Below are 12396 nucleotides of genomic sequence, written 5' to 3'. Positions count from 1 at the left end.
GCTTCATTCTTGCCCTTTATTTATACATTTTCAGAAGAAGGGGCTGGTGTAACTAGTTAGTAATAATGTGGTTTTTCCACTCTTGTTTTTGGCTTTTTAAGCAAGCCAAAAAAAGCATCATTCTGAATTCATGGATTTTTATATGTTAAATGTACATCAATAAATTGTAGTCATCGTCCTTTTTACTTTATTTTATTTATTTCTACCCCCCTTCCATTGTCTGCTTTCTGTATTCATTCACTGTGTGTTCTTCTGTGTCTGCTTATATTCTCATTAGGCGGCTCCAGGAACCAATCCTGGGGCCTTCCAGAATGGGGGAGAGGCGATCATTCTCTTGCACCACCTCAGCTCCCTGATCTGCTGAGTCTCTTATTGTCTCTCCTCTGTGTCTCTTTTTGTTGCATCATCTTGCTATGCCAGCTCTCCACGTGGGCAGCACTCCTGGGTGGGTCAGCATTCCTGCACAGGGCAGCACTCTGCACAGGGCAGCACTCTGCACAGGCCAGCACTCTGCATAGGCCAACTTGCCTTCACCAGGAGGCCCTGGATATTGAACCCTGGACCTCCTATATGGTAGATGGAGCCCAACTCCTTGAGCCACATCCACTTCCCTCATTGTCCTTCTTAATGTTCAGAGTGTACCATCTTTGGGCAGTGAGAGTGCCTTTGCTCCTGTGTCCTTTTAACACCTCCACAGACTTTGGTAGCTTCCTTGCTCTCTAAAAAGTATCTCAGGCTCATCTTACACATTTCCTGCCCTAGACCTAGAACCTGCCATTTTTCAAGGATTCCTGATTCCTTTCAGTGGGAACTGGTATTTAGAGACCAAAATATGGGCACTATGACTTTACATTGGCTTGTCATTGTTTCTAGGCTTTTTCAGTGAGGAGAGCTAGGATGTATGCTAAAAAGCAAACACAAACGTTATGAGCTTCTGCTGTCATTGCTAAGTTGAATTTACCATGCAGACCAGCTTATTTGACTTTATATTTTCTCTTACTTTGAATTCTTGCTTCCTAATGACATAATTGCTTTTTGCTTTATCTTGCAATATGCATAAAATAGTTTCACAATAATAATAAATTACCAGTATTACTATTAACAATAAATCTACTGAATGAAGTTTAAGATTTCTATTCAGTTATCTTTGTCCTTAGAATGTATCACACTGAAGATGTACAGTCAAAATAATATTCCAAAGACATTTTCAGTATTTCTCTGCTTGGTTATGTTACTGACTTTATGTATGGTTCTGAATTTTTTCTGTTTTCAGTTTTTAGAGATTTTTTTTCTTTTTAAGTTTAAATCTCTCTTTTTAAAATGTAAAACATTTACATTATTCAAAAGTCAAAACTCTATAACAGAGGGGAGCAGATGTAGCTCAAGTGGTTGAGCACCTGCTTCCCATGTATAAGGTCCTGGGTTCAATTTCTGGTATCTCCTAAAAACAAAAACAAACAAACAAAAACCAACTCGCATTGGGGAGCGGATGTAGCTCAGTGATGGAGCACCTACTTCCCATGTGTGAGGTCCTGGGTTCAATCACTAATACCTCAATAAAAACCCACAAAAACAGTATAACAGAATATTTAGGGAAGCCTTGCTTCCATTTGTTTCTCCTCTACCCCATTCCTTATGTCCACTGATAGGTAACACTTTTCATTTTTGGTTTACACTTCCAGTGTTTCCGTAGGCAAATTCAAGCAAATATGAGTGCTTATTTGTATCAAACCACCATTCTACTCAAAAGGTAGCGTGTCATATACATTGTTCTCTACTTTGCTGCCTTTAAAATTTTTTTTATCGGTATACCCAGAATCATTCCATATCCATACCTACATGGGGGGTCTTTTTCTTTAAGGCTGCATAGTACTGTCTTGTAGGAATATACCATAGTTTATTCAACCAGTCTCCTGTTGATGAACTTCTGGATTATTTCCAATTATTTGCTAATCCAAATAATGGTCCAATGAGTAATGTGACAGTATTTAATTTTTTGGGTAAAGCTCTAGAATTAGGATTGCCTTCACCAATTTGGCAAGTGTTGAGGTTGCATATTGTTCTGCATCTTTTGTTGTCTTAGATCATCTGTTAACTCATTTTAAAGCTTAAGGGATTTTTTCACAAATCATTGAAAATGTTATTTTTTAATAGGAATGTTCCTTAAATAAAAATATTTGTCTCTATCACATCCTTATAAATCTTGCCATTTTCCCATTGATTTACCTACTTCTTTCAGAGGGGCTTTAGCGTTCTTTTTGATTGGTATGTCTTTGACCTGCTCCCTTACCACCCTTTCTTCCCTCTCCTCTTCTCTTGCCAACACATTAATGCCCTTAAGACTTTAAAAGGTAGTGAGACACTCAAACTGAGAAAGCCCACGTAGTTCTGTGTGGGATGGAGTGGTGGGGGGAGCGTTACAGGATTGCTATTTGTACAGGACAGAATCTAGAGGCCTTTGGTAAGTCTTAATTTGTACCACAAACTTGATTTAGGAGTCTGCAATGGGAAATCTTTTCTGCTTCATGGAAAGCTGACGTGGGAGACCAAGTTAAGAATGACAAATACCTTGGCGAATCTGTGATCTGACTGAAGAACAATACCTGTCCACTGCTCCTCCCACTAACCCTACCTGAACTGCTGCTCCTGGTGGCTGGCCTGGGTTCCTTGTCCAGCACTGGGGGACATTATGTAAAGTTTATGGATTTTCCAGTCTGTCATTTCAGTTCTTTTGTTTTCATTGTTGTTTCTATCAAACCTCTTTTAAGGGTGGTAGTTGCTTTCCTTGAAACCACTTTTCTTTTAATACTTTTAATTCTTATTGACAGTAAAGATTGCCTCTTTATATCTAGTAAACTTTCTTCCACCCAGTTTTTTATTTTGTAAAATTTGATGCTTACAGAAAAATAGAAAGAATAATACAATAAATATCCATATACCTTCCACCTAAATTCACCAATTAATGTTGTACCACATTTGCATTTTTTCTCTTGCTCTCTCTATAAATACATGCATATACATGCTTTTTTTCCTGAATCATTTGTTGAGTTTCAGATCCTTCACCTGTAAATAGTACAGCATGTATCTCCTACAATTAAGGTAATTCTCCTACACCTTACTGCCTTTATTATATCCAAGGAGCTGAACAGTGATAAATATAATCTAATATATAATCCATATTCATATTTTTGCAGTTGGCCTTAAAATATCCATTATAGCTTTTTTCCCCCTGATTCAGGATCCAGTTAAGAATCAAGTATTGCCTTTGATAATTACATTCTTTTTAGTTTTTAATCTAAAATAGTCCCTCTTCATTTTCTGTCTTTCAAGACATTGACATTTTCAAAGAGTCCAGACCAGTTGTCTTGTAGATTATCCCATAATCTTTATTTGATTGTTCCTCATAATTAGGTTAAACATTTTGACAAGAAGTGGTATCCTTTTTACTATGTGAACTTTCTGGTGTACAGATAAGCCCATAGCCAGGAGGATCCCCTTATTGTTCCAGTGTTCATGTATGGAGCAGTCAGTAACCTTTACCCAAAACAAATAGCAGAAGACTTTAAATCTAGTGGATAATTTTTGATCTTCAATTTTTGTTAAATAATTTTAAGTAATAATAGCACATTTTAAACTGATCTTTTCTTCTCTTTAGGCCGGCATTTATAAATCCACTCATCCTTGAAAGCCTAGAGGAAGAAGAACTCTTTTCACAAGGAGAATGTATGTTAATTTGCTTATAATGAAATACACTTAAAAAGCACATTAATAGTACTGCGAAGGAGATGATTTATGAACTCCCCATACCAGTCAGATGTCTTATTCATGCTAAGAATTTACTGAAATGAAAAACATCTTATTTTTTTGCTCTATAGCGTATGTATTTGAGCAATTTTATTGCTCAAGCAGTATAATAATTTTTAATGAAATGGGAAATCTTTAATGAAATAACTGCCAGTCAGGGCTCTAGATCAGGGTGATAACAAATAGTCCCACACTGAGTTGCTATAGTTTCTTCCTTTTTTTTTTTTAAGATTTATTTATTTTATTTATTTATCCCTCCCCCCCCCATTGTTTGCAGTCGCTGTCCTCTGTGTCCATTTTGCTGCTTGCTCTCTCTGTCTGCTCGTCTTCTCTTTAGGAGGCATGGGGAGCCAAACCTGGGACCTTGCATGTGAAAGAGAGGCGCTCAATCACCTGAGCCACCCCAGCTCCCTGGTTTGTTGTGTCTCATTGTCTTTCCTCTTTGTGTCTCTTGTTGTGTCAGCTCTCTGTGTCTGCCTGCCATACCAGCTCACCTTCTCCAGGAGGCACTGGGAACCCAACCCGGGACCTCCCATGTGGTAGGTGGAAGCCCATTCGCTTGAGCCACATTTGCTTCCCTATAGTTTCCGTTTAAAAGCAAAGAATAACTGGAAATTTTATGTAACCTCTGTAGCCTTCTCTTGGATATATGCACAGTTTCCAGTGGACTTTTTGAAATCCCGAAGGACTGCCTTTGTAGGGTCCAAGGGGCCCTAGGTCAGGAACTCATTTATTAATACTACAGTGTGACCCTCTTGACCACAGCTGCTTCTTCTCCTCCCATGTTCCAGTGAACAAGGGGAGAAGGATTGCTTTCAGCTCCACATCATTACTGAAAACGGCTCCCAGTGCCAATGAGAGGACTACCATCCATGAGATGTTTCTTAGCACACTGGATCCAAAGTAAGTTAGGATAGTCATATTCCAAATTGGGAAAGCAGTTAAACATTGGCCTTCTCCAGAGCCATGTTTGCTTGAATGTATCAAAAGTTGTGTTCAAATGTTTAACTTTTAACTGGCAAAACCACGGTATTAACAGGGTTTAATAAATCTCCATTTGTGCAGGACTATAAGTTTTCGAAGTCGAGTTTTGCCCCCTAATGCTGTGTGGATGGAGAATTCAAAACTAAAGAGCTTGGAAATTTGCCATCCTGAGGTATTGTAATTTAGTGAGAAATCTGAGTAGGATAGCTTACATTTGTGATACTCATCTGAGATTTGATGCACCTTTAAACTGACTTCCATTCTGTGGCATTGTTAATTCTTTTGTTCTGTATATGCAATTGGCCGTGAGTTTGTATTTATTAATATTTATTTTACATCCCATAGAAGCGGAACATTTTCAATCGGATTTTTGGTGGTTTCCTTATGAGGAAAGCATATGAACTTGGATGGGCTACTGCTTGTTGCTTTGGGTGAGTTATATTTGAGGCACTCTTAACTTCTGGGAAGCAGTTTATACCAATCCATTGAAATGAAACATTTTGGACCAGTCTGAAAGTGTGAGATATGTTGTGTTTTTAAAGAATAAATGCCACACCCATGCCAGCTGGGTTTGATCTTCATTTTAATTTTTTTCTTTCCCCTCCCCCCACCCTGCTGTTTTTGCTGTCTGTGTCCACTTGCTGTGTGATCTTCTATGTCTGTTTCTCTTTTTTTGTCTTCTCTTCTTGTCTTTCTCCTCCAGGATTTCCTGGGATTCGATCCTGGGGACTTCTGATGTGGAGAGAGGTTCCCTGTCAGTTGCGCCATCTCTGTTCCTGGTCTCTGCTGCATTTCACCTTGACTACTCTCCCCTTCATCTCTCTTTTTGTTGTGTTGTCATCTTGCTGTGTGACTCACTTGCATGGGCACGCTTTTCTTCTTTTTCACCAGGAGGCCCCAGGGATCAAACCCAGGTCCTCCCATATGTAGGCAGAGGCCTTATCACTTGAGCCATATACACTTCCCTGTTCATTGTTATTTTATACCAGCTGTTAGGGGAAAAAGAGAAATTGTCTGAATTTTGCAATTTACCCCACATTTCTGCCTTTCCCCATAGTGGTTCCCGACCATTTGTGGTAGCAGTGGATGATATCATGTTTCAGAAACCAGTTGCAGTTGGATCATTACTGTTTCTTTCTTCACAGGTAGGTATGTGATGACAGATGAAATACAATTTTCTGTCATTTGGGTCTAGAAGGGAAGTTTCTGTATTCTAAAACTATTATTTCTTATGACTGCCTTTTTTTCCCTTCCTAAAGTGATGACTGACTATAGTGTCCATAATCTTAGGTTTGCTTTACTCAGGAAAATTACATTCAAGTCAGAGTACACAGTGAAGTGGCCTCTCTTCAGAGTAAAGAACATATGACCACCAATGTTTTTCATTTCACATTTATGTCAGAAAAAGAAGTGCCATTGGTTTTTCCTAGAACATATGGAGGTAAGCAGAAATTATTCTTGTCCCTAGTGAAGGGGAGAACATTCTAAGAATTTTTTCTCCTTTAAAATTGTTGTAGAAAGTATGTCAGTGCTTGACAGCATGAAAGTATATTTTCAGATTTTGCTTTTGAGGTTCCACAGCTCTGAAGGCCAAAGATGCCTCATGGCCCACAGGTGGCTGTGCTGCTCTGCCTATCTGGCTGTTGTCTGAAGGGCTGGTGCAATTGTGAGCAGCCATTGGTAGTCAGAGACTGGTCCAGCCAAAGGAAAGGGGCGAGAATCATGGTCTGCTCCTTTTGAGATGCTGCACATGCCTTGGCTGCACAGTGCTTCCCTGTCACCAGTTTTACATTCTCATTGCTATCCCAGTGTTCCTAAGTAGTCTGTGTTTGCATGAGGGTTTTCTAGGGTACTGCAAAATTTTCCAGGGTTATCTTTCTTGTGTTTCAGAGTCCATGTTGTATTTAGATGGACAGCGACATTTCAACTCCATGAGTGCACCGGTGAACTTGGTGAGAAAGGACTACCTTGTGGAACCCTAGGAAAACCTCCCTTGGAAGCATTCTGCAGTGATCTAGTACTCACTGAAGGCCTGGTCAAGTGTATCAGTTTTAGTGTTATTCTCATCCTTCATAGAGAAGAAGAATGTATTCCACTTTAGAATAAGAAAAGCAGGACAAGGGAGTGGCTGGGTGGGGCAGAGGGGAGAAAGAGTTGTTAAACAATAAATACTTTCAAAACAGTTTTCATTGTGAACCCACCATGTTGCCTCCCATCTGCTAAGGAAGATAGGGAAGAATGTCTTTTTATACAATTGGAAACTTTTCTTCTTTTACACCTATGCTGCAACTATCAATATACCAGTATTCTTTAAACCTTTTGTTGCAATCCCCTGCACTGTTTAAAATCCCACCAACCCTACTTGATACCTTTTTGTTTTGCCTCTCTCTATTTCCTAGCTTTTGTTATTAGCAGAGGGTAAATGAAAAATCAGGGTGAAGGGATTCAACAAAAGGTAGGCATTTGTAAAGATCTGTGAGAAGCTTTAGATGTACTGTACCACTAGGAGGTGTTTTAGGAATGCTCTTGGTGAGGAAACAAAGGACCCTTTGTTCATTCTTTCATTCACCAGACACCTGTTGAGCACACTCTGTTAGGGGCTGCGTAGTATATATCTGAGTAAAACCCCAAAACAGTAACAATAATAATAGTGATTTATGCTTACAGAGTACATATTGAAGACTTTTATTTATTTATTTATTTTTTGAAGACTTTTAATATGTATTTCAAATAACCCTCCAGAACAGTGGTACGCATTCACTTATCGGCAATCTTCCTGAAATTTGCCAAATTTTATCCTTTTCTGCATAAAACATTTTTACCATTTTGATAGGCAAAAAGTGACATGTTTGTCAATTGCCTTTTTTTTGAATTCTAGATAGATTGAAGTTTGAAAATAATGCTTATTAAGTTTTTTAAGTTTATTCAAATAATTTTGGATATCAGAATGTTAATCTAAAATCTGCTACCATCTACCAATACAGGTATTTATTTTATAAGAACTAGAGTTTAAAATTTTTAATACAGTACTGTAAGAGGACATGCAGCAAACTGTGGAAGATATATAGTAGGGTTCTGGATTTTTAGTGTTCTCTTTCTTTTCCTAAACCAGAACCAGTACTGCCAAGAAAAAGGTATCAGGAGCTAGCATGGTTCCTCAGTTGGACATTGCTTTATATTGACTAGTCCATGCTGAGAGATTCCAATTTTACTTCAGGAATTTATTGCCAAGTTCTTACTTTTTTGCTTAGGTATTCTTCAGCATTAAGTCTTAGGATGGTGTCTTTATCAATTGGCTTCTTTAGAGGAGTGAGCTTCACTCCAGGATGCTTTGCATTGTGTTGGTTGTGCCAGTGGGATGCTGTGGATCTCCGTTTCGTGCAATAACCCAGATACTCTGTCTCCACGTTCCCTTTGGCACCTGCATTCTCTCTGGTATGATCTGCTTTCTCTCACCTCTTTGAATAGAGCCAGTAGCTCAATTCCTGAAGAACTGAAGTTCTTCTCTGCCCCTGCCCTCCTGCCCCAGGGATTTCAACATTTTACTTTTCTTTTTGGTGAGTATATTAGTCAGCCAAAGGGCTGCTGATGCAAAATACCAGAAATTGGTTGGTTTTTATTTTTACTTTATTTTTTTAGGGTTTATTTTATTTATTTCTCTCTCCTTCCCCCTCCCCCTGCCCCGTTGTCTGTGCTCTTGTGTCCATTCACCGTGTGTTCTTCTGTGTTTGCTTGCATTCTCGGTGGCTCCAGGAATCTGTGTCTCTTTTTTTTGTTGGGTCATCTTGCTGTGTCAGCTCTCTGTGTGTGCGGTGCCACTCCTGAGTGGGCTGCGCTTTTTGCGTGGGGCGGCTCTCCTTGCAGGGCGCACTCCTTACACGTGGGAATCCCCTACGCGGAGAACACCCCTGCCTGGCATGACCCTCCTTGCATGCGGCAGCACTGCATGTGGGTCAGCTCACCACACGGGGCAGGAGGCCCTGGGTTTGAACTCCTGTATGGTAGGTGGATGCTCTATCAGTTGAGCCACATCCGCTTCCCTGGTTGGTTTTTATAAAGGATATTTGGGGTAGGAGGTTACAGATACCAGGCCATAAGCATAAGTTACTTCCCTCATCAAAGTCTATTTTCATGTGTTGGAGCAAGATGGCTGCCAATGTCTGTGAGGGTTCAGGCTTCTCCTCTCTTCCTGGGGCTCCAGCTTAAGGCTTCAGCATCAAACTCCAACTTCAAAACTCCAGCACCAAAAAAACCCATAAGTCTGTCCTTTGCCATGCCTTTTATCTGTAAGTCCCTATCCACCAAAGGGTGACTCAAGGCCCTACTGGCACAAGAGGTTTAGTTAATTAAGTAAACCTGTGAATCGAATACAATCTAATATTCCCAGAGGAAAAGATCAATTTATAAACATAATTCAGTATTTCTTTTTTGGAATTCTTCAATAATATCAAACTGCTGCAGTGAGTTTGTGCAGAGTTGACTTTTTTTTTTTTTAAATCTTTTTGAGACCATATTTGACATTTTAGAGATGACTGACTTTTCTACCTTTTAAGGGTTGGCAGTCTTGCTTTTAACAGCAGTATAATTGCTTGCTGTCACTGCCAATATTTTATAAAATGTTAACTTGTAAAAATCTTTTTAATTTTACAACAAATTCTGAATAATCTTTTAACACTATGACCCTCTGCAGATGAGATGAGGGAGGTGAAAGGAACTATATCAAGACAATGGTAAAAGTTAGTTTATAAAATATTTGTCTCCATTTTGGTACAGATAATACAAGTTTGTTACTTATTTCTGTTTCTGGACAAGAGTCTCAAGTTAAAATTCAATAATGCTTTATGCTTTAACATGAAAACTTTTGGGAGCAATTAGGGATTCTTTATTTGGTTATATAACCTCATGGCAACTTGTATGTTAGTGAAGTATGGCACAAACTTGGCAAGAAGTCAGTTTTAAGATATAATCATCATAAAATAAGAATTTTTATATATAGCTAAAACATATTGGAGTCTTACTATGGTCAGGCACTGTGCTAATGACTTTTCAAATGTTTTTTCTTAATCCTTATAATAACCCTTTGGGGTCAATACTATTATTACCCATATCTTGCAGATGAGGAAACTGAGGCTCAGAAAGGTAAAAGCAACTTCTTTCTAATTATATAAAGGTGTGGGATGGGCCAAGACTAGGTCTAGAATCTTGGTCTTTTGCCATGATTAATATATATTTTTTCAGTTATTATGATAAGGGGGTTACTAATTCTATATACATATCAGAATACAGTCAGATTTCAATTAACATTAAGAGAAGGATGGCCGAAATATTTTTTGGCATTTGTTTTTAATATCCCCTTAGAATAAAACTTTTGCTATGGTTGTGAATGACTCTCCAAATTAACTTGTGAATGATTTTCTTTCCCCATCTTTCGCAATAAATACTGAATTTATTTTAAAAGAGGTAACAGGAAAGAGGAATTAAAAATAGGGATTTGGCAAGTACAAAAATGGGCATAAGGGTTGTAGACTAATCATGTTGCTACTAGGTGAAACTGTTGTATCATGAGATTATTTTGGTCTAAGGGAATGGATCTGAGGTGAGTTTGGGAGTCCTTTGGGCCAGTATGGGTTTCTAGGCAGGCAGTGTGATGTGGTAGAAGCAGTGCTGGCCTGTGAGGTCTAGCCTGAGCTATGCAACCAGCTAGTTCTGGGAATTGGATTGAGGGGTGAGAGAATTCATCTCTCCAGGTTTTACTTCCTTTTTTTTTTTCTGGGAATTGGATTGAGGGGTGGGAGAATTCATCTCTCCAGGTTTTACTTCCTTTTTTTTTTTTAAAGATTTATTTATTTCTGTCCCCGCCCCCACCCTGGTTGTCTGTTCTCTGTGTCTATTTGCTGCATCTTCTTTGTCCGCTTCTGTTGTTGTCAGCCGCACGGGAATCTGTGTTTCTTTTTGTTGTGTCATCTTGCTGTGTCAGCTCTCCGTGTGTGCAGCACCATTCCTGGGCAGGCTGCACTTTCTTTAGCGCTGGATGGCTCTCCTTACGGGGCGCACTCCTTGCACGTGGGGCTCCCCTACGCGGAGGACACCCCTGCGTTGCAGGGCACTCCTTGCGTGCATCAGCACTGCGCATGGGCCAGCTCCACACGGGTCAAGGAGGCCCGGGGTTTGAACCGTGGACCTCCCATGTGGTAGACAGATGCCCTATCCACTGGGCCAAGTCTGCCGCCCTCTACTTCCTTTTTAAGAGGAGGGGCACCTTTCTGGTTCCAGACTCCTTTAATAAGGCATATATTCTTTCTTCACCTGATTCAGCTGTTGGTTAGTGCAATAATATTATGAGTATATTGCATATTATATGCATATCATATTAAAAATCAAGTCCTTCTTAAGACGCCTATGCTAAAAAACAATGGAGCCTTAGACTAAAACAAGGCCCTTCTGAAAACCTGTCGGCCAAGAGGTATGGAGAAATTAATAACCTAGAGAAGGGATTATAGTGACCACAGACAGGGTAAAGATACTTTGGGTTTTGTCAGAAACTGCACTTTTAATAGAGGGGGCAGTATGACTAAAACCATAATGGAAGTAAGTTGAAAATCACAAGTTACAAGGTATTGCTATGTCAGGCATTTATTATATCCTGTGTGTGTGTATCAAACTATGGGTCATAACTCATTCATCACTCATTAGCGGGTCATGAAATTTAATGGACTATGACCAACATTTTAAAAAAGGAAATAATCGGAATTCATCACATCATGCACAGTAATAAGTATTGTGTGAAACTTGTTATGTATGTTATATATATATACACACACGCACATGTGCACTAGCTCATGATGTAAAATGCACTTCTCTCTTGGTTGTGTTAAAAAAAAAGTTTGATTTTCCATCTTGGATGGAAGGAACGCACACGATACAAATTAAAATGCCCATGTGGGTTGTACTTAGTTTTGTGGGTTTTCTTTCCCCCTTAGGTATCAGGGCTGGGGATTGAACCTAGGACTTCCTGTGTGGGAAGCCGGTGCTCAACCACTGAGCCACATTGGCTCCTCTGAATTGTTTTTTTGTTTTTTTCGGAGGCATCAGGACCAAACCCTCAACCTTTTGTGTGGGAAGTGGGTGCTCAACTGCTTGAGCCACATTACCTCCCCTATGTAGTTATTTATTGTTCTGATTTTTAAACAGGTTCAGGTTTTTTCCAGTGTTTTTTCTAAATTGGAAAAAAAAATCCATCTGAGAGGAACTTCTTTTAGACTGAAGGAGGCCTCAGTACTACAGTAAGTCTATTTAAACAGACTGCCAAGTGCCAGGCGCCATCTCGTGGACTTTGGGTTATAGTCCGGTGCATGTACTTGAATAGTGAGAAAACTTCCAAGTCCTGTTTCTGATGACCTGACTGAACTCTACGAATGGCCAGAGTTTAAAGTTAATGAAATCAAGGCTGCAGATTAAATTCTTAACTTCCATCTAACCTCGGCCACACACTGGACCCAAATCTTAGCTAGTCAGTGCTGAAATATAATTATGCAGTAGATTTTAGTGTGAGGAAAACTTGTCATCAGTGTTTAATTTCTTGCAGTTGGTCACAAGTAATTGCCTTTT

The 12396-nt window shown here is 39.4% G+C and overlaps 1 protein-coding gene across 3 annotated transcripts in view; it reads left to right on the top strand.

The window, feature by feature from the left end:
- Nucleotides 1-11741, top strand: part of ACOT9 (acyl-CoA thioesterase 9) — a 43167-nt gene extending 31426 nt beyond the window's left edge. Inside the window, exons 9-15 of one of the 3 annotated variants that reach the window (XM_058291996.2) lie at nucleotides 3656-3723; nucleotides 4596-4707; nucleotides 4870-4960; nucleotides 5134-5219; nucleotides 5846-5933; nucleotides 6079-6229; nucleotides 6679-11741. In XM_058291996.2, the coding sequence (XP_058147979.1) occupies nucleotides 3656-3723; nucleotides 4596-4707; nucleotides 4870-4960; nucleotides 5134-5219; nucleotides 5846-5933; nucleotides 6079-6229; nucleotides 6679-6770 (688 nt within the window). In that variant the 3' untranslated portion in view covers nucleotides 6771-11741. The remainder of the gene's footprint in view (nucleotides 1-3655; nucleotides 3724-4595; nucleotides 4708-4869; nucleotides 4961-5133; nucleotides 5220-5845; nucleotides 5934-6078; nucleotides 6230-6678) is intronic. The other 2 variants (XM_004449823.5, XM_058291997.2) reach the window with 2 other exon arrangements.
- The last annotated feature ends 655 nt before the right edge of the window (nucleotides 11742-12396 follow it).

Source organism: Dasypus novemcinctus, chromosome X (genome assembly GCF_030445035.2).
Source record: "Dasypus novemcinctus isolate mDasNov1 chromosome X, mDasNov1.1.hap2, whole genome shotgun sequence".
Taxonomy (NCBI): domain Eukaryota; kingdom Metazoa; phylum Chordata; class Mammalia; order Cingulata; family Dasypodidae; genus Dasypus; species Dasypus novemcinctus.
Note: the sequence above shows the minus strand (reverse complement) of the source record. Positions and strands in the feature narration are given on the sequence as shown.